General features: G+C 38.7%; 2 protein-coding genes across 3 annotated transcripts; both read left to right on the plus strand.

Annotated features, from left to right (window-relative positions):
* The first annotated feature begins 3371 nt into the window (after positions 1–3371).
* Positions 3372–12283, plus strand: LOC133854638 (conserved oligomeric Golgi complex subunit 6). The gene is made up of 10 exons (XM_062290882.1): positions 3372–3680; positions 3758–3905; positions 3984–4091; positions 4523–4590; positions 5424–5547; positions 5651–5797; positions 5923–6186; positions 6264–6539; positions 7128–7274; positions 11129–12283. The coding sequence occupies exons 1-10, from the start codon at positions 3403–3405 to the stop codon at positions 11648–11650; spliced, it is 2082 nt and encodes a 693-aa protein (XP_062146866.1). The 5' UTR covers positions 3372–3402; the 3' UTR covers positions 11651–12283.
* Positions 12284–17215: 4932 nt separating this feature from the next.
* Positions 17216–26520, plus strand: LOC133854367 (WAT1-related protein At4g19185). Of its 2 annotated transcripts, none has more exons than XM_062290542.1 (7): positions 17216–17541; positions 18001–18063; positions 18156–18272; positions 18426–18711; positions 19916–20071; positions 20396–20448; positions 25265–25401. In XM_062290542.1, exons 1-6 carry the CDS (start codon positions 17336–17338, stop codon positions 20408–20410), a joined length of 843 nt encoding a protein of 280 aa, XP_062146526.1. In that variant the 5' UTR covers positions 17216–17335; the 3' UTR covers positions 20411–20448; positions 25265–25401. The 2 variants fall into 2 exon arrangements, with proteins under 2 accessions (XP_062146526.1, XP_062146525.1); XM_062290541.1 differs by lacking the exon at positions 20396–20448 and adding an exon at positions 25764–26520 and having other exon boundaries at positions 17223–17541; positions 25265–25416.
* The last annotated feature ends 754 nt before the right edge of the window (positions 26521–27274 follow it).

Genomic DNA, 27274 nt, shown 5'->3' on the forward strand with positions numbered 1-27274 from the left:
TTATCTGATTTTATTTGGTTTAATTTTTTCAATGTTTTACTTTTTTTCAATGTGTAAAATGATTCTTGGATATCTTTTATGATTCAAGGATACGTTTGATGATTTGAGATAATTTCACATAATTGATTGCTTAGTTTTTATTTACAAAACAATTGGATATTCCTTGTGATTTATTCTACGGATACATTTGATGATTTGGTTTAAACCGGATATCTTTTGTGATTTATGTAAAGAATGGATACATGAGATGTTTTGATTAACTGTTTGAAGCATAGTAAAACATATTTAAGATTTTAATTGTGAGAACTTCGGATTAATATTGATGAACATGGAGTATGTTGTTATGATTTGGTGAGTGTGGATTCTAAAACCTTAGTATTTTTCTTTTGTTTCCTTTTGATTTTATTTTATTTATCAAAATCAAATCTTTTTTGGAACTAGGTTAAGATTTAATTAGTTTAGAAACAAAATTGTTTTTCAAGAGTAATTGAATTGATACATTAGCATTATGTGATCCAAATGTGGTTTTTAGCATTACTCTTAAATATTTATAACAAACATGGACAAACCATGAAGCGCATGATATAAAGTACTATGTATATAAGAGCACTAGCAGCAGATTCCCAACCATTTTCTCTAAATTTAGGGAACAAAACTATTTTTTACTTCCCTATAAAAAAAAAAAATACCCCACAATAGATTCCCTTACATTTCCCTATATCAATTAAATATTATTTTTTTACTCTTATTTTATTCTTTTTCTCTTTTTCCTACTTTTTCTCTCTTCCCTATATCAATTAATTATACTTATTTTATATTAAAATAATAAATAGGGAAGGAATAATAGACATGTATACATAGGAAATTACTATTTATTCCCAACCCCCTCATCTAAATATAGTAATTTCTTTCCTGACGTAAGTCACCCTCCATTTTTGCACACTATTCAGCACACCGGCCTCTAGCATCGTTGATCAATTGGTCTTACTTGCTTCAATTTTTTTCGTCATTCCACAAAGCCTGCACCACCTATACAGAATCATCTTTAAATTCCACATTTTGCATTCTCAATTCCCTAATAAATACAACTACCCTTAATGTTGCCGTAGCTTCAGCTACAACCGGATCAATAATGTATTTTTTTTGGAGATATCAATGTCGCCAACACCTTCCCCATATGATCTCTCATAATCACTCCAATGCCCTTATCCACACCAACATCCCAGTTGACCTTCACACACCCACATGTAGGAGCTTTTCATGTATGGATCCTTGTATTACCCTCTTCTCTCCTTCTGTGTAGCCTTCTATTTGCACTTTTGAAAGCTTCAATTGATTTCTCTGCTTCCCTAACAATTTGGGTAGGGTGGTTGAAAATTCTCCTGTGTAACACAACGTTTCTTCTAAACCACGATTTTTTTTCCCACTAGCGCCATTAACTCAAATTCCTCATTATTCAAGATATTATGAAGAGCCTTCACAAAACGGACAAACTCCTCATGCTCTATACACCTTTTTATTGTATCTACTTACCACTCCATGGATTTCTTGCCATTTGCCAACACCACAAGACATGCCCCGTAGTCTCCGCCTCAGTCCCACAAATAGGGCATAACGGATCCTCATCTATTTTCCTTTTGTAGGCAAAGCATTCATCTTCTACACATCGCATTGCCATCCTCTAAAGAAACACTCCCTTTTACTAGACAGTATTACCTCATTTTTTACATGATAGGCTCTTCTCATTGTAAATTCTCCATTTGTTGTACATTTCTGTATTTGCCAGTCACTGCTATTATAAGAACTAATAGGGATCTGACAAATGACTGCTACATCAGCCTCTCCAAACACCTCTTTGATCAAAGTAGTGTTCCACCCTCTAGTGTCATTGTCTAGAAGTTCCTTCACCACTGCCTCTTCATTTAGCACTCTCCTTGGTGATTGGACAATGAAGGAAGTATGTTTGGGCAACAATCTATCCTTCCCTATATTTAGTTTTTATCTATTACCAACCCTCCACATAAGACCCTCCTTTAGTAAGTCCCTAGCTGACCATATTTTCGTCAAACAAAAGATGGTCCATGTCCCAACCTTGCATCAAGAATAGAACCATGTAGGTAGAATTTTACCTTTACAATCTTGGAGGCCAAGGATTGAAGATTCTGAAGTAATTGCTAACACTTCTTTGCTAGCAATGCTTTATTGAAGCTTTACAGGCCATGAAAACTTAGGCCCCCCTTGATTTTTTGAGGTCCCCATTTTAGTCAAATTCACCAAATGGATCTTCGCTTCTTACTCCTGATGTACGTCCCCACCAGAATTGTTGCATCATGGAATTAATATCCATAATCCATGCATAAGGTCTTAGGTAGCTTGAATATGCTCATAGTGTAAGTAAGGATGGCTTGAACTACTGCTTTCAATAAGATTTCATTCCCTGCTTGTGACATAAATTTTACCTTCTACTTACTCATCCTACTCTAGATTTTGTGTTTAACGTTATTCAACGTTCTTCCTTGATTTCCCCCCACCATCACTAGTAGGCCCACGTATTTTTCAAAAACTCTAGCTGGCTTGTATCAACCAATTACTTGAAAGCAACTGCATTGGCCATATCCAATTGACAGTCATATACACAAACAATTGAGAATGTAAGTTGAGTCGAACCAACATAATGACTTACTTAAAGAGTAATATTATTATTCATACCCATTTATTACACTCATTTTACACTAGTTGATGTTGGATATTTTTTAAGTGGCTTTCAATGTTAGTCACTTAAAAAACAAAAAAAAACACCACTTAAAATACGCTACGTCAATTGATATAAAATCGATGTGATAAATGGGTATAAAAAGTAGCATTATTCTTACTTTAGTTGAAACTAAACCTTGAACTTTGAATTAAAAAAATAATAATAAAAAAAAACCAAAAAAAAAAAACCCTAAACTCGAAACTGCTAAATGCGTGAAAATAAAGCCTGAACTCTGAGTAATTCTAAATGCCATACCTATGTCCCTCTTGTATCCTTTTAAAAATAATGTGGCTTTTAAAATTACCATGTGATCAAAATTCAATTTTGATCAATCACAAATTTAATGGTAATTTTAAAAGTTACCTCATTTTTTGAGAGACACAAGAAGGATAAGAGTATGACATCTAGCATTACTCTTGAACTCAACATCTTGTGTTGTGATGAGTTCTGTCTAGCCCGCTCAGTAGTGCGTGATCTTCCGATGATGATCCAGCCCAAAGAAACAAATACTACGACCATCCCCATAAAAATAAGCAATTGGGCCTAGGCTTCGTGTAGGCCCAACGCTCTTCCTTGATCGTTGTTTCAACTTGAAACTAATCTACTGTGAAGCTTATTCACAGAGAGAGAGAGAGAGAGAGAGAGAGATGGGGACGTCGGGGGTGGGATTGGCGCCGGGGCTATCTCGGAAGCTGAAGAAGGTGTTGGAGTGTCGGACGGACTCTCCGGATCTGGTGTCGTCCCTGAATACTCTGTCGACATTCTACTCGGAGAACGCCCCTCGGTCTCGGCGCAACCTCAAGTCTTCCATCGAGACCCGCGCCCTCCAAATCAACCTCGAGTTCCTCCGAGCCTCTGACGCCGCCGAGCAGGTCCTCGATCGCGTTGAGGACGAGGTCAATGCCCTCTCCGATTGTTGCGACAGGTAAGGCAACATCTATTTGCATAAGAGGAGATGAGATGGGATCTCGCCATAAATGACTGAGTGTTGCATCATGGCAGGATTGCAAAGGCATTGAACAGTTGCAGCGCCAGCACGGGAGACATCATCAGTACCACAGAGAGGCTCAAACAGGAACTTGAAATTACTACACAAAGACAAGAGATCGTTTCATGCTTCCTTCGTGATTATCAGCTCTCTAACGACGAGGTTTGTCTTTGTGGATTGAACTCAATAAATTCTTTCTTCTGTTTATACTTAATTTCTAGCGGTTCTTACAATTTGTAGATAAATGCACTGAGGGATGAAGACCTCAATGAAAACTTTTTCAAGGCACTTTCTCATGTTCAAGAAATTCATGCCAACTGCAAGATGCTGCTGAGGACACACCACCAGGTAATATACCTCTCTCGGTCTGTGTGTGTGTGTGTGTTGTGTGAGATATATCACCTGGATCTCCAAATTATTCTTGGTTATTAAGGAAGAAAGAGGGAAATGTATGGCACTTATTCTATGTGCATTTGTCTTAACGGTTTCTTGTGCCTAATGCCTGGTGTCAAGCCTAAAAATGGTCTTTGTTTTTGTCATCCATAAGGATTGTCACCGTAACAAGACTAATGTGGCATGTATAATTGATTTCAGATTAGGGCGTGCCAACGGATAGATCTTAATGGTTTGAGATATGGTTCTTGTGTTGGTTAATTTTTTTATTTATTGTGCTTCTTTCTATTGTAGTATTGTGAGAGAGTAACTGTAATTTTTTTTTCCTGCTTTTGTTGAAATTGAATCAATTGATAAGTACCATTCATATGAGGGCTTCTTTACAGCGGGCAGGCTTGGAGCTCATGGATATGATGGCTGTATACCAAGAGGGAGCCTATGAGCGCTTGTGCAGGTGGCTCTTCTCTTAAATAAATGAAGTTTCAAGATATATATTAGTTTCCACTTCTTCTCCACTTCCAAACTGGCAGAATAAATAAACTTAGATCTGATCCTTTTTTTATTTTTATTTTTTATAAATATTATACCTCTAGTTCATTGAACTAAGCTACTGCATCATCATATCGGTATACCTTTGCTTAGGTGCATTAAATGTGTGACTACTCTCTTGAAAATGTCACGGAATAATTATGATTTGCACAATCATTTTATTGAAAACCATTTAAAGTTATTATTATTGCTGTTGTGGTTGACCATGGGTGACCTAATCCTCCTAAACTGGAGTGAGTTTCTCTAGTCAATGGTGTGGATCTTTTCCAGAAGAAAGTGCCCTCAATCTGCAGGACACAGTTTTGCAGTTGCAGTTTGGGGGAACTATCAAGATTCTTCTCCTGTTTGATTGTGAATTAAATCCCTAAATTAGTTAGTAAGACTTGAGACTGGTTCTTCATTGTTTTTTTTTTTGATAAGAGACTGGTTCTTCATTGTTGATCTATTTTTTTTATCCTTTTGTTTTAACTAACAGTGGTTGGTTACTCTTGGACCCGAAAGGCATTCTCTCAACTGCTAGTCTTGCTCTGCAATATGATTTTCTTAGGCTGACTGTGACTGTCATATGTTACTGGTTTACTATATATCAATTTTGAAGCCAAATCTTTTTCCCTCTCTTTCCTAATTTTTTTTCAATTTAATGTCTCATTCAATCTTTTTAGCTATGTTGTGATTGGATTCGTTCAATCATATGCAGCTCTTATTTCTTTCTTTCTTTCTTTTTTCCCCCCCACCTAGGTGGGTTCAGGCAGAGTGTAGAAAATTAGGTGACAATGATAATCCCGAAGTTGGTGAGCTTTTGAAAACAGCAGTTCGCTGCCTCAAGGAACGGCCCATCCTTTTCAAGTATTGTGCAGAAGAGGTGATTCACTGGATAGCTTGATGATCGATAAACTCAAACATGTGTCTTGCCTCATGGTTTTTCTTGTAGCTTGTAATAACGTATTTATTTATTAATCTTACAGGTGGCAAATATGAGGCATAATGCATTGTTTAGAAGGTTTATAAGTGCCCTTACACGTGGAGGACCTGGTGGATTGCCTCGACCAATTGAAGTACATGCTCATGATCCCTTACGATATGTGGGGGACATGCTAGGGTGGCTACATCAGGTGTGACATGAATTCCCTCTGGTTTTTGGTTCTTGCCTTTTGTAATGCTGCCTTTTAAATATTTAGTTATTAATTTGTTATGTGTGTGTGTGTCTATTAATTGTGTTTTCTTGCTCTCTAAGCAGGCCTTAGCATCTGAACGAGAACTTGTTCTTGGATTACTGGATCCAGATGCTGTGGTAGATACTGGATCAACCGCAAACCGATTTTTAAAGAGCCCGGCTGGTGATTCTGGGAAGACTGAGTCTGACTTGATGTTTGTTCTGGATAGAATTTTTGAAGGAGTTTGTAGGCCTTTTAAAGTGAGAGTTGAACAAGTTTTACAGTCTCAACCTAGTCTTATAATTTCATATAAACTCAGTAATACCCTAGAGTTCTACAGTTACACAGTGAGTTGAGCTCTTTTTCTGTTACAATATTACTGAATGTCTTAGTTGCCAGGTTTTAACTATTTATTGACTTCTAGATATCAGATTTACTTGGGAGAGAAACAGCTCTCTGTAATACACTTTGGGCACTCAAGGATGCAGCTCAGAAAACATTTTTCGATATTCTGAAAACTCGAGGAGAAAAGCTTTTACGGTATCCTCCCCTTGTTGCAGTTGATCTTTCCCCTCCACCAGCAGTAAGAGAAGGAGTTTCCGTGCTTCTTGAAATAATTGAGACCCACAACATTATGATGGTTCCCGCGTCAGGGCATTTTGATCCAGTGATATCTGCTTTACTTGATCCTATTATTCAGGTTGTTTTTGCTTGATATTTTCTGGTAAATGTCATATGCAGATATGCTTCATGATTTGCAGGATGCTACAACAAAAGTTGCAGAAGTTTTCAAGCATGCTTGATGTTTCAATAAAATGTCATTAGATGGAGAGCATTTTAAATGTACAGGTGTACTTATCAAAAGAAAAGAAAAAATTAACTGTACAGGTGCATATATCACTATGGGATAGCATAATCCTGTAAGCAAGTGCTGCCTATGAATAGGATAGTTCACTAAATTAAGAGGTTCAGGTTAATATGCAGAGCCTTGTAAGCCAAACTTGTGGAGTCAACCTGTTCTATTATGCTACCAGAATGCAAATGTCGCAATGAGCAATTTATTTTATTATTGCCTTCCTTAGATGAACTCATATTTGTGGACTTGATATGGTTAAACTAAGTCGGTCAGTCTTTCAAAAACTGGTCTGCTAATTTAAAACATATTGAAATACTATTTGTTCTTCACTTATAAGTCTTATCAGTTCAGATCACATTTCAGGACTGTTGTAATGTCTTCTTTGGTATAGGCAATATTTGAAACAAAATTTATTACTTGTGATCACTGCAGATGTGTGAGCAAGCAGCAGAGGCACACAAATCGAAGGGCGCCAGTTACTCATCAAGAAGAAGTAGAATGAGCTCTGACTTAGGTCAAATAAGTAAATCATCAGTTGACGCTATCTTGTCGAACAGCAGCTCTGCTTCATCTTCCCAGGTTCGTGCTTGACTGTGTTCGTCTCCTCTCCTAGTGTTTCTGCTTGTCAGCTTCAAAATTCTCCTTTGCCAATTTTAGTGTGTGGTTTTCAACTCTTCTCCTGTCATGATTTTTGGTGGATATGAATGAACACGCATGCTATTTTCTGAATTAACATGCATCGCTAAGCGCCGTGGAGAGCAACAAAAGTCCACAGACTGCCTAATTGACACCAACGAGTAAAATCTCCTTGTGCTTCTAGACCCCATAGTAACAACAAAGAGTGTGCTAAACTATTAGCAGGAGTAGAAACTGCCGTGGTTAAGAAGTTGCAGCCTTCCAAATAGGAACTCGCCAATCCATGTGTATACCATGAAGTTACAAAGGTTGTACCTGTAAACCAACCCCCTAAGGTGAAATAGGCACAAGGAAAGAGCAATAGACCGGACCAACCTACAAAAACGAAACGGTCACTCTGTAACCAGTTAGGCTCATTCAACTTGCTTATCAAAAGATGCTAGCAAAGCAAAGAGGAGGGGGGCGGCAGGCGGAAGGTAAGGAGGAGTGGTGCAATTAGGCCTTCCTTGTGGTATGCAATATCAGTATGTAAAGTGCGAATCGAGCTTTAATGAGTTCTAATATGCAATGTCAGGGAGTTCCACTTACTCTGTCAGTCTCTTTTTCCAGAAGAAAAGGAGGATCCGGACAAAATTGATGAAACAGAAGAGATCTAAATGAATGGAAAGGAAAAAACAAAGGATGAATTCCACTTTAAAGAGACGCTATAAAAATAGACCCGATTATGAAACTTCTAATTGGGGTTTTGAATAAGACGACCTTTTCATTTTTCATTTTTTTTTCTTCCCTTTCTTTTGAATATTTATTTGGGTTTCTTCTTGTGGGCAGTTTTGATTGTTCTAGTGTATGTAGGGGCGTCTTACGTTTTTTTTTTTTTTTTTTTTTTTTTTTTTAATATAAAATTTAGGGGAAACTTCACAAAAGGGTATCAAACTATAGCGCTTTTTCACTTAAGGGTACCGATGTAGCAAAACGTTCAATTGAGTATATGTATTTATTAAAACCATTCAATGTCGGGTATTCTGTCAGCCTCCGTTCTAAATCGATAACGGAAGTGGAGTCACGTGACTTCCATGTGATTTTTTAAGCAAATCATCCCTTTATGCCCCTCAGCTCCCTTTTCTCTCTCAAAACTTCCCACTCGGAACGCGGAACCAACTCGGCCCTCTTTGAGTCCCTAATATCGCACCTGATTTCATCGTCCAACGAGCTTCGCTCCCAGGCCGAGTCCATCTTCAACCTCTGCAAGTGGAACGAACCCAACTCGTTGTCCCTAAAGCTCGCCTACCTTCTCCAGTCCTCTCCCCATGCGTCCCTTGCGTCGGCCAAAACACAGTGAAGATGACTTTTGAGACATCTGCTGCACATGCATGCCCATGATCCTAAGCTACTGCATGTCCCGTAGCTTCGGTCAAAACCTCCAGCCATGAAGTGCTTACATATGTCAAAACCTCCAGCTCCACGTGAAACTCATCCTCAAGTGGGACTCTATATGACCAACAACTCACAATAAAAGACAAACAACTCACACCAAAAGACACGGTCACCAACAACAAACCAGCTCATGCACTACTAGATCATAATTCCTCAAACCTCATAATTCCTAGGTCTTTAATTAAGCTTGGTGATAGCTTCTATCCCGTTTTCTCTTGACGAAGTGAAACATTATTACCTTATGATCTTCTCTCAGGTGGTTGCTTTTGTTTGCGGACTGAGTGAGTGATACGGTTGGGACATCTCCACGCACCGTTTTAGCCCATCAAAATGCCTTCCAGCTAGACTGCACTATACTACTTCTCTTCTACCTCGCCATTCTCAAGCTTCAACCTTTAGCTCCAACTCTTACCCATGACAAAGTTAACGCCTCTGCATCCATAGTCGGCCTATCAAACCCAACTTCCAGGTCTCCATATGGACCCGTCTTGAGCCTCTTCGTGTGACATGTACTCTCCGATCGATCCGAAGTATTCTCTGAGCTCTGAGCTCTACTGCAGAGGTTTCGCCATCATTGACAGAAACCGCTTTTCTGTCGTAAACCATTGCCTGTATATTTTCACGTCGAGCACCATGATTAGAACTGCAAAAACCAGCCAAAGAACCGATAAGTAAGATTCTCTGTATAAGAAGTTTGAAGACACTATTTGATTGGTTGTAATTGTCTTACTCAGCACCCACACGACCACACTTGTTCACTATTTATAGAAGTCAATTTATAGAGGAGGAGAATAAATAAAATACAAACATCAGTTGAAGGACACGTTAACTACAGAAGATACAACAAGTAAACATCAGAAAAACAAAACACGTTAGCTACTGAGAGGAATGGCATGCAGATTTGAGGAATGACACGTCTTGAAATTAGGGAGAGAAGAAGTCCCACATTTCTTGTTGTCAGCACTTGTTTTGCTTTGAAGTTTGGTTGTCTCAGAATCGTGATCTTCATTGAGATTGTTTGCAGAATTGGTTGAATGTTGACCTTGTTGCATGTGGGAACCATGAGGTGGATCTAAAGACCCGTGTCTGCTCACTGTCATTGCAATTGGCCAAATAAGGACATAAGAATTTGCATAATTGATTAAAGGACATAGGCTTAACAGTAAGCAAGTGTATTTCAGCATCAAGGATATATGTGTTCATCCGATAAGGACACAGACAACACTGTGAAGCTTCAGTTCAAACACTTGCCTACATGCAGCTGATGCTCTTACAATACATTCACTTCGAACCAAGAATGACCTCTCATTTGCCAAGAAGTTTATTCCTCGTGTTAAAGAGGATTCACAAGGAACTAATGCTAAAACAGAGGAACTATTTCACTTCCATCACATATACTCTGTTTTATTCTGTTTATGGAAGTTAAAACAAAGGAAGCTTATTAACAGTCTTGGACATTGTTGCCGTCATCTCCTAGCGTATTGGGACCGTCCATCTCATGAGCTTTTGGACTATAGAGACCAATGGAGATGGGTTGCTTGTTCTGGCCAACTATGGGGAGAGGCTTCGTCAGTTGCCTCTCGTCTTGAGGTGGTGAAAACACCACTGGCAGGTAGTGGTCCATTCCATGTATATATATGGGATCAAAGCTTGTAATAAATTATATTTAAAGTATAATATTGATTAGAGGAATAACAGGTAGATAGATTACTTGAAATCAATGGGGAGATACACAAAATCGTAGGAGGACAAAGGCTGGTCATCGCCGTCGATTGTCCAGCATCTTCGGTGCTATGTACAAAGCCATCCTTCATGTCAACGTCCTTGGGTGGAGTCGAGTCCCATGATCGAGTACTCCTGCCATGGACGGCCCAGGGGCGTATTCGAATCTCAACGGGTAGAATTACTTATCAAAAAAAATTTTTTACTTATAAAAAAAACGGGTAGAATTGTGCCGGAGATGGTGCATGGTGTTTTATTAATAAGCATGCTATTAATACGGTGTCGTCTGGGAGCATTTTATAAGTTTTGTCCTTTATGTGTATTTAAGCATTTTCTTAAGGGGCATAATAGGAAGAACGCTCTTAAAAATCACATGGAAGTCACGTGACTCCACTTCCGTTATCGATTTAGAACGGAGGTTGACAGAATACCCGACATTGAATGATTTTAATAAATACATACACTCAATTGAACGTTTTGCTACATCGGTACCCTTAAGTGAAAAAACTCTATAGTTTGATATCCTTTTGTGAAGTTTTCCCTAAAATTTATTACTTATATAAAAAAAAATGTTTAAAATAATGTGATGTTCTTCTTGATTACTTCTGTATTGTAGTGCCTGATATCATGGATTTGTGCAGAATAACGAAACTCCTTCCAAGATCTTCCTAATCAACTGCTTGTGTGCGATCCAACAACCATTATATGGACATGAGGTTGCAGCTGAATATGTGAAGAACCTGGGGGTGATGATAGATAATCACTTGCATGTGCTTGTGGAAAAAGAAGTTGATGCCATCTTAAGAAGATGTGGCTTGTCACTAAAGATGCATCACTTCCACAGTTTACTCAACAAGGAGGCTGGCAATGTGGTAATTGGGGGCCCATTAGCAGACTTAGAGGACACATCTCCTGCCTCTCTTTCAGAGTGCTTGAAGACTTTCTTTGGACTTATTTTGGGAAGTGAGAGTTCTCTTCCAGAATTTGAGCAGATGCAGGTTCCTAAGCTACGTTCGGAAGCTTGTATCCAGGTGGCTAGATCACTGGCAGAGGCTTATGAGCTTATATACAAGGCAATCATGGATCCTGAGAATGGCTACCCAGACCCTAAGTCACTGGCGAGGCATCCTCCAGATCAGATAAGGACCATTTTAGGAATATGAAGCTCTATAAAACCATAAATTTCCATTTACTTCTTTATTGGTTTTTGAAGTTATAAAAATGCAATTTGCTTCGTGTTATTACCTGGTTCATAGTTCATACGGAACAACCCTTTTTCCAAACAAACAAGTCATATTGTCCGTTTGACTTGGTGTTACTATTCTTTTGTAGGCAGTTTATAGATGAGTTGTTTGCACATAACGAATAAATTGGTCATTTATTTTATTTCTTTTTTATGTGAAACTGATGGATCTGCTGTTTCCAGTGTAAATTTTGGTATATGGATAACATAGTGACTGTAGACATTCATCTTCGGTGGACTTGGTTGGAGCCTTCTCCCCTTTCATTTCCGTTTGGTCACTCCAGTTCTCTTAGCGAATTCTCCAACTAAACATTAGCGATGCATATAAAAGAAAAGATTGTCCCAGAACATTCTCGGAAAACAACGAAAAGAAGAACAAAGATAAGTAATGGTCTTTGCCACTAGAAATTGCTCTTGCATAATCAGGTAAGACCAACAGTTCCCTTCCTGTCGGGATAGTTGGAGAATGGGTTACGTAAGACCGATAATTCACTTCCTGGAGTGATCATTGGAGGTCGTCCAGTGTCATATGGGGTTTTTTTTTTTTTTTTTTTTTTTTTTTTTTTTTTTTTTTTATTAAAAAAAAAATGGTTGATTCAGTGGCTATTAAATTCTGTTACGTCAGCTTTATGGAGCATTTGTGGAATGTTTGTGTTATGTAGCATTACTTTAATAATAATAAGCTATAGCTCTCTCTTTATTTATACCTTCCAGCTGTAGTAGCATTAATATTTGAGCGTAAATATTCATGTATAATTAAGAACACATAATGAGGATAGACTTGGAAGCGTGACGGTGAAGGGATGGCTTTAGTTGCTTTGGTTGTCTATGGTGGTATAGCACTATAGCCTATAGGCATCATATGTGAAACGCATATGCAAACCCATAATGCTTGTGTGAAACCAAAGCTCACCTTGTCCTTGACCATGATTTCCCTCGTGCCATCGAGGTGGTCTCCGGACACCCGCCGAGAAATACTCCTTTGGTACTTTGAAAGAAGGCATTGGCACAGGAGATCAATCGGGTTAAAAACATAGGGAGCTCACCTTCTGGTTTGGCCCAGCTGGGGAGCACCAGCCGAAGGTTGTTGATGAGAAGGTTCTTGGGCTATCACCGATGGACTTGCCGATGACTGAGGGGTCTCAGGTGGAACAACAAAAGGGGGATCATCAACCGAGGTAGACTTTCGAATTCATGCAGCTGAAGGCTCCCTAGCAGGGGTGACAAGCAGTTGGGAAGGTTGAGGGCCTACCAGCGGGCTATGGCTATGAAGTCACTTTAGTTTCTTCACATGACGGTACAAGCACTTCCAGGCTTGTTGTAGAAGGATCTATGTTATGTATAATTTTGATGTATAAGCAGGGTAATGCGCGCTTTACCCTTGTTGGTTGTGGCCCTTTGAAGCACCTCAAAGCCTTTGGCTACTCGTCATTGAAGTCTGAGACCACGACAGTCTCTTGGATCCCAACCGGTGCCGTTAGTGTAAGGCCGTCCAAGCCTAACTTAGGTAGGGACGATGAACTTGCTTTGTACTCACTACTCCCTCATGAGGGAAGCAAAGCAAGCCGAGGGGGTGTCAACCTTTGCCCTCTTCACGGGTTCCTCCTCGACGATGGCTTCCCGTAGGCGTATAATTGGCCAACGAGGCTCCTTCTCTCGACCCTTACTGACAAACAATCCCCCTTTACTTTTCTTCAAGGCCTTCTTCAGGCCTTTGCTCGCCGAAGGACCGCCCTTGTTCTTCGAAGCTTCCTTTGAACCCTTCCCAAGGCTCAAGGGTTGACTAGTTCTTGTGACAGTGAGTCTCTCGTATAGGAGAAACTCCTCCTTGGTTCTCCGTGGTGATTAGGATATCACTGGAGTTGGATTGATCGACAGACTCCTTAGCCTTGGTTGCCCACTCTAAGAGTACATTGGCTCACTCCTTCTCCTCGGTAGTCAAGTTGGGCTTGAAAAAGTACCCCAACTGATCAACTCCCTACATGGTGAATCGCTAGTGGGGGAGACTTGACGACTGATACTTTTTTGAGCTTTTTCCTCAGCAGTCAAGTTGGGCTCAAAAAAGTACAGTCGCCAGGTCGCCCCCACTGGCGATTCACCATGCAGGGAGTCGATCAGCTGGGGTAACATCATCCTAATGGCAAAACTCCCAGTTACTGCCCGAGATGAAGAAGTAGGACCACTTCCATCTCTATTGCTTGAAAATCTATCTGGGACTGAAATGATCGAGCGTCCTTTGTGTCTAAGAAAGTCTATCTAGGTGTCGTCGGCTTGGGAAATTGGAGAATAGAAGAAGATAAACTCCTTGGCCGTAAGATTAAGGCCGCTAAACTTCATCAGCCACAAAATGGAGCAAGAAACTAGGATCTACTAACTGTTTGGCTTTAACTGTTGGGGTCAAGGTTAAGCCTCGACAACACCTCCCGAATGGGGTTAGGAAAGGGCAATTAGAGGCACACCTTGGCAATCTCCTCATTCTCCTCATTCACACAAACCTCATCGGCATCCGACCGTGACAGGCGACTCATCCTTGCTAGGCAACCGCAAGACAACGGAGGCCGGAATGCAGAAGAGCGCTCCCAGATGACTCTAACTCGCGTTCCTACACCTTCGAATGCCAGATAGCTGTTGTCGATGCACCACAAAAGGCCATTATATGAGGTTGAGGGGAAGCAGCTGGGAAAGGGGTGGAACTTCGATGAAAGAACAATTGACAGAGAAGGAGAAGAAGCCAGGAAGCAAGAGGAAAGGAATGAAGATTGTATGAGAAGATGCCTTCATATAGTGTCCGTATACTATCTGTAGGGAGAGCTTAAAATTTTAAAAATTAAATTTTTCAAAATTGAGACCCCCCTTCGACTATCGACTACACGTGGCACGAAGCTTGCCACTTGGACAGAGTGTGTGTCATACGATGTGACATTAATGTCTAAATCATTGCTCTAGGAAGTCGAACCGTGAAGGCTACTCATCATTACTCTCCGAAGGCAAGCTGAGTTGACAGCTCGCATCAATTAGCCGCAATTGGGAAGCCTTCATGGTTCACCTTCCGAGACGTGATTTGCAATAGCCGGTGAACAATCAGTTGAGATCCCTCAATTCTCTCTCTCTCTCTCTCCCCCCCCCCCCCCCCCCTCCCTCGCCTCGCCTCGCCTCGCCTCGCCTCAAATGACCCGCTTGACACAATCACATGATGATCAGCTTCACCTAGCCCCCATCATTAATTGGAGCCCAGAAGTTAAATTCCCACCGTTTTGTGAGGAACACTAACCGAGTGGGAGAATTGGGGAGCAACTAGTGTTAAGAAATATTACAAGCTCACTAGGGGACTGTTAAAGCCCAATAAGGCTAGTGGGCCCATAGAGGTCCATTCGCCTTCTGGAGGGACCGAGTGTCCCATTAGCGTGGGATCTCTTGGATGTTTCTAAACCCCAGCCAATGGACAACCCTTGAGGGAGTTGGTTTACCGATGGACCCTCAAGTGACTGACAGTCCCCCAAGAGTTTTCTGAATCGATGGTTGCCTAATCGACAGACATGTACATAGTAGGAAGACTATATAAGGAAAGGTATCCCCCTATTGCCGACTTGCTTATTTGAATCTAGCACTATAAAAAGAAGGATTGAGTCCTATGAATGTACAACTAGTTGCGGTTGCGGTTATTTTCTCATAACCGCAACAGGTTATCCGGTTATTCACATTTAAATAACCGTAACTGCAACAGATACCGGTTGCGGTTATTGTCAACCGCCGATTATTCGGTTATTAAAAATCGGTTTTCACACATTGTTATTTATTATTATTATTTTTAATTCAATATCCAACTATTCAATATTCAATGCTAAATTAGTAAATACTATTGGACATGCATAATTTCATTTACCATTAACCGTTCACTCACAAATCAAGTCCATTAATTGATTAAATAAAATGATTGCATAGAAAATCAAATATTCAATTTACTTACAACGAAATTAAATGCTACCCTTGTTCTCTCTCTCTCCTTACAGAGGTTCAATGGTTTGGTCGTGTTGTGCTTTGAAACATAGCTGCTCAAATATATATAGCTAAAGAAACAAAATAAAAGATAAATGGAATTGGAGGGGCCCTGTTTCGTATGGTGTTTGGAAAAAAAAAAAAAAAAAAGTTCTCTCTCTTTCTCTCTCAAAGGTGAAAGAGAGAGAGAGAACATGTTTTATTATTTTATTATTTATTTATTTATTTTCAAAAGAGCCCATCTTTGGCGTTGTGTAAAGGTCTCCTTCCATCCAACCGAGACTTGGTACACCAAACTTATTGGTTGCTTAGGAAGAGGGAAGTGCAATCAGTCAATTTCCTTTTATGGGTATCTATTTTAAGGTCATTTTCAGGCTTGTTCGGCATCTCCTTGACCGAAGGGAATTTCTGTAGAATTCTTGGTCAAAGCAAAACCAAACCAAACCGCAGCCCAGAAGCTAAATCGAACTCTATTTGCTCAAGCAAATGCTGTGGGCAAGCGTTTCTACACGACATATCCCGTTTGGAGAAAAAGGATGTCGGAGAGACTGATGACTAAAAGTCTGTTCGAAGGAAATTTCTTAAATTTTATATTGCATCAATTACTTTTTACTATACAATACACAAATATTCTTCGACCCACTTATTTGCCAAACAAACTCAAAGTTTTTATGGTTAAAAATAGTTCTCAATCTTTTTTTTTTTTTTTTATTTTTTTTTAAAAAAAAAAATAAATTTTTTTACCAAACAAACCCACCTTTAAGTACTATTTAGTCCCATTCCCCCGGGAAACAATAGGATAAATTTCTGATTTTACGAAATTCGCATCTATAATTTGTTCCAATTCAAATTCCCACGAAGCTATTTTGTCAATTTATGTTATTACAAGTGGCAGTATTCTGAAGTAAAAATTTTATCGGGGACTTAGGTATAGCTCAGGTATTCCTATTCACTGTAGACTCGGGAGTTGCAAACAAAAAAGCAAAAAAGTTTTTTAATTGCTAAGATGGTTGACGCAAACAAAAGACCTAAAACAAATAATTGATATGAAAAAGCAAAGGGGAGCGATTTGTGAACCCTATAGATACATGAGATGGATTCCACGTGAGATTTATGTAATGAAACCTACTACATAGAACCTACTTTATATCTCTAAGACCTTGTACAATAATTTTCAAAAGTAAATATCCCGACAAATAAATAAAAAGAAAATGACTCTGCATAATAGTTATGTAATTATTGTGCAAGGCCTTAGAAATATAGAACGGGTCTTTCATGTGAGTCCCATTCCATGTCTATAGAGTGATGCACCAATTACTCCAAATAAGAATGCTTCCAATTTCGTTGCCTTAGAAACCAAGAATGGATGCACAACTGGATTAGAGAGTGAATGGGACAGAGAGTGAGGCCCAACCCACCCATCTTCGCACATATATATATATATATAAAATATATTATACCGATCGTTAACCATTGACTATTAACCAACGATCCCAAACCCAATAAAAAATCATCATCTCATTCTTTTAAGTCTCTTCTTTCTTTCTTTCTTTCTGTTCCCTTCTATATCTCATAGTCCATAGTCGACAGACAAGAGAGATAGAGAGAGATGGCGGCATCAGCGGCAGGCGGTGTCGTTGCAGGAGACATATGGAGGGCGCATGCGTCCATGGCGCTGGTTCAGTTATTCAACGGAGGGTACCATGTGATAACCAAAGTGGCCCTTAATGTTGGGATCAACCAGCTCGTCTTCTGTGTCTTTCGCGACCTCCTTGCCCTTTCCATCCTTGCCCCCATCGCCTATGTCCGTGAAAAGTACTACGCATTCCTTTATTTCTTCTTCTTCTTCTTTTTGTTTTGTTTTGTTTTTTGATAAAAAAAAATGTTCCATTTATCTATACGATTATGCTATATGCATTTATGAGGTTGATGCTGCATGGTAACCGAATGGAACATCCAGTTTGGTTTCCAAGATTTCCACTTGCAAACAATTGGAATTGAGTTAGAATTCTTATTAATCTTGGAATGTCACCATTTCATATTTTCACTGTTATTTATGAGATCCTGCCAATTTATTTAACGGCCCCGTAAATGATGATGGATCTATTCATGATATCACGTGACAGATTACAGAACAAAATTTGTTGATTCAATGTTTTATATATGATATGCAGTTTGACCCTCAACCACTTACATATCCTTCCGCAGTTTATGTTAGTTGTATAAATGGACAAAACACTGCGTCTTGTAACATTTCTTCTCTCCTGTTTGTAGACGGGTTCGACTACCAATGACTAGACGCCTCCTCGTGTCATTTTTCTTTCTTGGGTTAACTGGGTAAGTTAGGATGCTTTAATGTTTAATCCCCATCTTAATGGTCTACTCATAGATTACTTATATCATTTTGTTATTTATTGGTATTTAATCAGGATATTTGGGAACCAGCTTTTGTTTCTTATTGGTCTTGGCTACACAAATCCAACTTATGCTGCTGCCATACAGCCTTCTATTCCAGTCTTTACTTTTCTATTGGCTACAATGATGGGGTCAGTTTGAAGAATTCTTACTTTGCTCTAATTTTGCCCCTTTTTTTTGAGGCATACACATAAACGCACTTGTTTGCATGCACATATGCACACACAGTACGCATTTCAATGGATTTTACTTGTTCAATATCATATCTGGACTTGTTCATGCAGCACAGAAAGAGTGAACTTGCTCAGAACTGAAGGTCAGGCCAAGGTTGGAGGTACACTCATATGTGTATCTGGTGCCATACTAATGGTTCTATTCCGTGGCCCAGCTTTGGTTGGAACTGCAGAACCAGACTTCTCAGCACATAGTGAAATAAGTGCCAAGGGTCAGCCAGAGCCTGCTGGATGGTTAATGTCTAGTTTTCTGGAGTTTGGGCTCGACCATTTTCACCTTGGAGTCTTATGCTTATTAGGGAACTGTATGTGCATGGCTGCGTTTCTAGCCATTCAGGTACAGGACTATACATTTTGGTTTTTAAATAATGAGATGAGAGTATTTTTTGCACTCATAAGGCTCTTGAAGTTTTTTGTTTGCCGGCTGCATTATTAACTCATTTACTTTAAAATATATATGTATGAGGAAAAATTAGATATATTCTGAGAGGTTCTGATGTTGAACTACTAGCCAATCTAGAGGGAGGAAATCCCTTTTTGTACCACATTTCAGGGGAGTTCATGATCAAAGATCCAATATCTTTCCATTGGATTCCCATTAAAATTTGAATTAGGATCCTTGTTGATGCAGAACAGCCTGGGAGTTCTTGTGATTAGCTAGGGGTGGTTATGTATATAAGAGGAGAAGCTTGGGGTGGTTATGTATAGGGGAGATAACCTGACTTTGTTGGAAATCTCATTAGGAGAGATTATGAGATGGGAAGTCTCTGAATTTCAGCAAGGGAAAATGAATGAACTAGTGGGAATATCAGCAAGAAAGGGAGAAAAAGCTTCTGAAAATATCAGCTACAAAGAGAGAATAGAGAAAAGACTATGGAGGAAGAGAGGGGGGAGGGGGGGATTCCAAGTAAACTTAAACAAACTCAACTTCAATTCAGTCATCACCTCCAAAAGAGCACAGGTTGATCCTTCTATAACAAAAGATTACATCCCTAGGAAGTATCCACATAGTCCAATGAAAAACAAAGTAGACGACTCACAAGTTACTATGATCATTCAAAGTACAGCAGCTGACAGCTAGGGCAGCCACCCTTTTTCTCCATTAAGTTGCTTCCATTGCGAACTGCTTTGCACGTTGGTAACGTACTGCTACTTCATGCAAATCTAGAAAAATCCCAGTACTTAATATTCAATAAACGAATAATAAAACCGACAAGAATCCTCAAGCATCAACTGCTGGTTGTTCTGTGTGTCCTTGAATAAGGGTTATTTATTAGGTCTATATGATACTGTTATCCAAAAGATGATGATACTAGTAAGTAGGATGATAATGAAAAGAAGGATTCATAATAGCAGAAGGAAAACACCCTATATCAAAAAATTGTAACTAGCTTTTTACTGATTAGACTTGATGCATGTATTTCCAGATAAAGAAAGCTGCTTGAATTCTTAAAACCACAATATTCTAGTATGATATTTCTCTTTTTAGTTAATTAGTTGATATTTGAGTGTATTGAATCTATTGTTGTGAAAACGTTCAGGCTCCACTTCTGGCAAAGTATCCTGCCAGCCTATCAGTCACGGCATATTCGTACTTCTTTGGTACTCTATTGATGGTGACGACGGCATTCTTTATGACCAATGAGACAACAGACTGGAGTTTGACAAAATCTGAGTTTTTTGCTGTCATTTATGCTGTAAGTTTTTGGCTAATGATATGTTTGTCTTGAATCTGACATTCTCCATGCCGCTTTGTTGCCAGTCTTAGCTATAGCTCGATTCGACTTCAAAGACTATTTGGTGGTTTTTGATCTTCTGGGTTCATGTGTGATGTGCTGGTTATTATAACTTTTGTAGACAATATATGGTGATAATTCTGTTTTTCTAGAAAAGGACTGTCCTCACTTCACATTTATTATAGTCAATGTTGTGAGGGTCAGCCTTCACTAACCATGTAAGGTGGAGCACAGTTTAGGTTTTTCTAATCTTGCTATTTGCTTATTCATCTCCTTGATTTGTAGGTTGATGGGATTTAGCTGTGCACTCTGTGCCAACATATTCATCCATTAAACAGGTCTCAACTTTCAGTGGTTGGCTTAGATTCAATCCTACAATTATTAACTTCCTTTGAAGGATTAGAGTTTCTTGTTGATTGAGTGGCACCTCCTTAACTGGAGTGAACTTGGGACCTTTATTTTCAAGTGTTATAATTATGCTCTGTGAAGTCATTTGGCCTAGTGGAGTGCTCGGCGATAAACTAAACTGGTCTTATGTGAAGCTGTCAATGGATCAGACCAAAGATTCGAATCTGATGCTAATTCAAACCAATTATGAGTCTAATGCCCAACCGAATGAATCTAGTGGCTCAAATTGAAAATCTGGTTCTCTAGGTTTGGTTATAATTGGATACATTTCGCAATCGTGTGATTTGATTTAATTAAGATCTGAAGCTGATTAAAAAATTAATATAATAGTTATAATTTATAAGTAATAAGAATTTCTAAAAAATATTTATGATTTATCAAGAAAAAAGTACAATCATGCATATATTAAAAAATTTCAGATTAGAATCAAATCAGATTTTTTGGATTTTCATTTTCATTTGAATTGGACCCTACTCTATGTAATTGGACTTGGGCTCAAATCCTGCCTAGCCTGCACCAACAGCCCTATTTTGTAGGCTGAGCTGGATTGAAATGGGTATTGAAATTTTGGTTGTAGTGAACCATGCATCGGCATTTAGAAGAGAAAATTGCAGTTTTGAGGGTTTCTTACGTGATATTAAGTGAAACAAAATGTGTGCCTAAATCCCGGGAGTGTTATAGATTTTGGACTTAGAAAAGGCTTATATGACTACGTCAGTTGGGATTTTATGTCATACATGTTTTTTTTTCTTTTTTTTTGAAGTGAGTCATACATGTTAAGGATATGTGGCTTTGGGACGAAATGGCAAAGTTGGATGGTGCACTGCATATCCACTCTTTGGTTCTCTATTCTTTTTATTGGTAATTTACATGCACCTGGTGGGACTTGAACCCATGACCTCGCCCTCTACCTTAAAACAAAGGAAGTATCATTTTGAGGTAAATGGTACTCCCAGTGGCTTTTTCAATAGCTCTCATGGTCTGAGATATGGTGATCATCTGTCCCCCTTCCTTTTTGTGATTGTTATGCGAACTCTGAGTAGAATGATGTTTGCCACTGTGACTAAGGGTTTTGTTTCTAGTTTTCGGTGGGGGCTAGGAATGATGATACACTATTTGTCTCTCATATTTTTTGCTGACGATATCCGTATTTTTGGTGGGGTTGCAGAGGATAATATTTGGTATTTGAGATGTCTTCTACTTTGTTTTGAAGCTGTTTTAGGGTTGAAGATTAATTTGGTACAGAAATCTTCGTTCCAAGGCACCTTTGAGGGTGGATTTCTTCACGTGGACAACATAATTAGGGAAAATTCTAATTGTAGATAATCTCCGCAAGCGGCACATCGTAGTGATATATTAGTATTGTATGTGTAAAAAGAGTGGGCAAACTTTTGATCAGCTCCTTCACTGTGATATTACGAGAGACTTTTGGAACTTGGTCTTTAGGATGTTTGGAGTAGAGTGGGTTATGCCAAGATGAGTGGTGGAACTCTTGGTGTGTTGGAAAAGAAGGTTTAGTGGAAAGGATCTTAATGTTGTTTGGAATGTAATCCATTGTTTAATGTGGTCCATTTGGAAAGAAATGAATGCTCGGAGTTTTGAGGACTTTGAGACGATGAGCTTGGATTTACAGCTTTGTTTTCTTAAATCCCTCTTCGAGTGTATCTCTATAAATACCCTTTTGGATGCCTCTAACTTTGTAGATTTTGTGCTCTTTTTTCTTATTCCTGATCTTGGTAGGTGTTTTCTCTTGTATACTTTTTGTGTGCTTGGATTGCGTCTCTTACACTTTTAATAAATTTGCTTTATTTATAAAAAAAAATGGCTAATATAAATCGGTTCTTCTTGTTTATGTGCCCAATGTGAATGCTTTGGCTCCTATTGTGGGTTGTAGGGTTTCGTCTTGCCCTTGAGATACGTGGGACTCCCTCTGGGTGCTCCTTTCCGGCTAAATCTATTCGGAATGCAATTATTGAGAAAGATGGAGAGAAGATTAGCAAGGTAGAAAAGACTATCTATCAAAGGGTGGTCGGTTAATATTGATCAAGAGCACTGGTTCCAACCTGCTTACATATTTCCTTTTTCGCTTCCCTATCTCAGTCAGTGTTGCTAATTAGATAGAAAAATTGCAAAGGTATTTCTTGTGGGTGGCTTCGATAACAAGTCTAAGTTCCATCTTGTTTATTGGAATAAGATCTATACTTCCCTAAATCTTGGAGGTTTGGGGATTAGGAGTTTGCTCGATTTCAATTAGGCTCTATTTGCAAAGTGGTTATGAAGGTATGCTATAGAGGGAGGGTCTTTTTGGCGATAGGTCGTGGATAAAAAATATGGCAGTTTGGTGGGCGGGGGGTGCTCTAAAGTTGGCACTGGGCCTTGTGGTGTGAGTCTATGGAAACCTATTAGGAGGGCCAGGATACCTTCTCTAGTTTTGTTACTATCGAGGTGGGTGAGGGCTCTCGGACCAAGTTTTGTCACAACATTTGTTGTGGGGATTGTACTTTGAAGTAGTCCTTTCCGAAGCTATCTTGCATTGCAAGGGACAAATATGCTCTGGTGTTGACGATATGTTTGCTCACTATGATGAGGTGCATTGGGAGATGAATTTTATCATATTGGTGCATGATTGGAAGGTGGATTTTATCACCTTTTTCTTCGCTGTGATACTGCAAGAGACTTGTGGAATTTGGTTTTTAGGACGTTTGGTGTAGAATGGGTTATCCCTAGATGAGTATTGGAGTTCCTGGTGTGTTGAAAAAGAAGGTTTAGTTGGAATGATTTTAATTCTGTTTGGAATGTAATCCCGTTTTGTTTAATGTGGTACATTTGGAAATAAATGAATGCTCGAAGTTTCAATAATTGAAAGAAGACAAGCTCGGATCTACAACTTTGTTTTCTTAAATCCTTTTTCAAGTGGATCTATGTTAATACCTTTCTTGATGTCTCTAACTTTGTAGATTTTTGTGCTTTTTTTCCTTGTTCTTGATCTTGCTGGGTGTTTTTCTCTTGTATACCTCGTGTGTACTTGGGTTGCACTCTTAATAAATTTGTTTTACTTATCCAAAAAGAAAATGCACATGTTTTGATTAATTGCAAACAATTGAATAAGAATTCAATTCTAATGTTCAAACCCTAAATCCTTACTTTGCATAATCTTAGGGAACGGCATGTTATTGTCATGGATAGATGTTGCATGTGTAAGAGAGATGGGGAATCCGTGGACCATCTTCTTCTTCATTGTAATGTGGCTTTTGCTTTGTGAAGTGCTCTCTTCAGCCGTTTTGGGATGTCTTGAGTTATGCCTAGACGAGTTATCGACTTGTTTGCGTGTTGGTGGTTCTCTGGAAGGCCGAAGAGTGATGCGGTGTGGAAAATAGTGCCCGCCCGCCCATTTTGGACTCTTTGGAGGGAGATGAACAATAGGATCTTTGAGGATTTAGAGAAGTCCTTGGAGGATATTCTATCATCTTTGTTCCATACTTTGTACCTTTAAACTGTGGCCTTTGTGTCCCCTCTGTCGATTAGTTATGATGATTTTCTTATTCCTTTTTTTTCTTTTTTGTTAGATGTTTCCTTTTGTATACTCTTGGTGTACTTAGGAGCGCCTTACGCTTTTAATAAGATTGGTTTATTACTATTAAAAAAAAATGTTCAAATATATTTACATCAACATTGTGGTCCAAGAAGATGAGGAGTTTGAGACTAGTTAAGGGGACTGGGTTAGGATACTTGAGTAAATTGCAAAGATTAGGGTTTTATTGTGTTTGGTGGCGGGAATGCTGATTGGAAGCTAGAATCTGGTGGAAAGTAAACAAAAGGAAAGTAGAAAAGAAAAAAGAAAATAGAAGAGAATACAAAGAACCTAGCACCATTGTAGTGTCCTTAGGCATAACACCTCAGATTCGTTGACACCACACGGGCTGGCAGGCAATGGAATGAAACCTTGAATCTAAACGCACATGCATCTGAATTTTGAAATATCTCATTTTATCACATGCTGGCCTTTAGCTAAAAATACTTTATGTTTCTTCATTACACACTAGGGCATAAATTATAGAGGAAGATGGAAAGCTTCTACTAAATTTAGATATTATTGTATGCTTTGTTATTACTTTTATGAATCCTTAGATACAGGAAGACAGAATCCATCAATCATTGATAGGCACCTATTGTAGCTTACCAAGTTGATAGGGCTTAAACCTCACATACGTATTATTGTATGCTTGCTTTATTTCTATTTTAGCTTATCCAGTAGATGGTAGGGTATAATTCTATAGAAATGTTGATACTATTGTATTTTTTTAATGTTTATGTATGGACTAAAAACAATTGACTTTTTTAACTGTGAGGGTTTTGATAATTTAACAAAAAATCACAAGCTATTGGGACTCGGTGAAGCAGGAGCCTACTCTAATTAGATCTCGACATAATGCACTAAATGCCATTTATAAGGGATGATGACTCTGACGTGTACGTATATGTAGGGTAGTCAATATAAACTTCTTGCAAACAATAGAATGATAGAAATTTGCCATCACTTTCCTACAACATGCTTCTTAGTATACAGCGACATTGTTGTAGCTCCTTTTGGGTAAATAATCTGATATGTATGTGTTTTCCCGTCTCTGTGTGTGTGACACGTGTATGTATGCATGTACATATTTCACCTTGCAACTTCACATTTTTATTTATTTATTATTTGGTGAGAAAAAGTATGGTTAAGTGCATTACTCCTTATTTTCTCAGGGAACTATTGCGTCTGCCCTTAATTATGGACTCCTAACATGGAGCAACAAGATATTGGGCCCTGCTTTGGTTGCTCTCTACAATCCACTCCAACCTGCAGCTTCTGCCTTCCTGTCAAGAATATTTCTTGGAAGTCCTATCTATTTGGGAAGGTTTTGCTCCAATCACTCCCTGTACAATATTGCTCATTTAATTTATTTGTTGATGTACCAATGGATGTAATATAACAGATATGAAGATGCCTTGATATACTTAATCAAACCATATGAAATTTTCCTTTTACAGTCATAGAATGCAAAAGGATCTTTAATCTGTCCTTTTTGTTTTATTTTGTTTGCTCCCCCCCTTCCCTAGTAATATGTTTCTCTTAATATTCCACCATAGAATTTCCTTTTTCATTCCAAATTATGAAAATTGAAATTGTATGGAATTCTATAGCACTTGAGATTGGCATTTTGTTGGAATGATGCTTACTTGGTGTTTTTACATGTGCAAGCAGTGTTTTAGGGGGATTTTTAATTATTGCCGGTCTTTATTTGGTCACTTGGGCGTCTCATAGAGAAAGACAAGCAGCTCTGGTGGTTATTCCTCCTCATGTTATCCGGAGTTCTGAACCGCTCATTCACAAAGATGCATTGATTAACAAGATACCATACCAGAGAGGTCACATTTTCTCAGGAGCCTCCGCCTCACTGCCAAAATCCTCAGATTAACCAACATATGATAGGATTTGATGTGAAGTCCTCATAATTCCATCTTTTTTACTGTAGACTCTGCTTGCATAAAATAGCATCGTCTGTCATGTCTTTTCTATTTATTGTCTCTCTCAAAAGTCCAAAGAAGACACGCTGTTCTATATTTTCTATTTCGATAGGGTTTTTTGTCTTTCAAAAATTCAGTTTCTTTGCATATACTTTGTCCTTTGATTCCCTCAGCTTTGGGGTTTGACGTTCCTGGTAAATAGATTAATAGCATTGAATGATGGCCTTGTCTTAGCCACTTCACCTGAGCAGTATTTATTATTTTGGCTTACACGGGAAAAGGAAGAATCCTCAATGTTAGCTTCTGCTGCATGTGCTAGATTAAAACTTGCTGGCTATTGGAAGGCTATGTAAACGGAAGAGGAATAAGGCTAAAAACGGTCAACACTGGAGGATTCTTCTATCTTTTCCGTATTTGTTTTATTATTATTACTTGTTTATTGTTATACGAAGAATATGATCCTCTTGATTCATGAATGGTTTTTTTTGTCTTTATTCCTGTAGTCTTTGGTAGCCCAACACAAAATTCATACTCAAATGAACTCTTGAAGGAATGAGCTCAACCATACATGATGCAAATTAAGCGTTTTCTGAGAATTCAAATACCTCAACGCTTAATGATCAGAATAAACATCAAGCCAAATGGTATTGCCAATCATGAATTGCTCGCACCGAAGCATAGAACTCCGAGCCATATGTTGAATGACGACGTTTAGCATAAGTTGATTTCTCACCATAGAACTCCACTAGCCTTCCTTATTAACCAAGGACAACTCTTATTAGTTATTCCCATGTGCAAAGCATATCAACTCAACAATAAAAAGTTTCTCGAAATCTGGTACTGCAAGAACTGTAGCTTCAATCATCAATGTTTTTTTTTTTAAATTTATTTATTTATTTTTTTTTTTTTTTTTTGTTTTGCTGCGTTCAGAGGCCTTTTTTACTAATTTGTACCGCTCAAAATTGGCTTCCTTTAAGCACTCAGTTATAAGACTCATTATCAATTTATCAGGGCTATAAACGAGCTGGTTCGAGTCGAGTTTTGACATTCTTAGACTAGCTTGTTTTATTGGGCCTCTAAACAAGCCGAGCTCGAGTCGAGCTGAGAAACTTTTGTTCGAATTCAGCTCATTGGTTACATACCCTAGCTCGGACTCGGGCTCGGGCTCGAGCTCGGGCTTGTACAGAACGCAATTTTGAGTCGAGTCGGGTAATCAAATGGCTCAAGTCAACTCGAGCTCGAGCTACA

This window comes from Alnus glutinosa, chromosome 13 (genome assembly GCF_958979055.1).
Source record: "Alnus glutinosa chromosome 13, dhAlnGlut1.1, whole genome shotgun sequence".
Taxonomy (NCBI): Eukaryota; Viridiplantae; Streptophyta; class Magnoliopsida; order Fagales; family Betulaceae; genus Alnus; species Alnus glutinosa.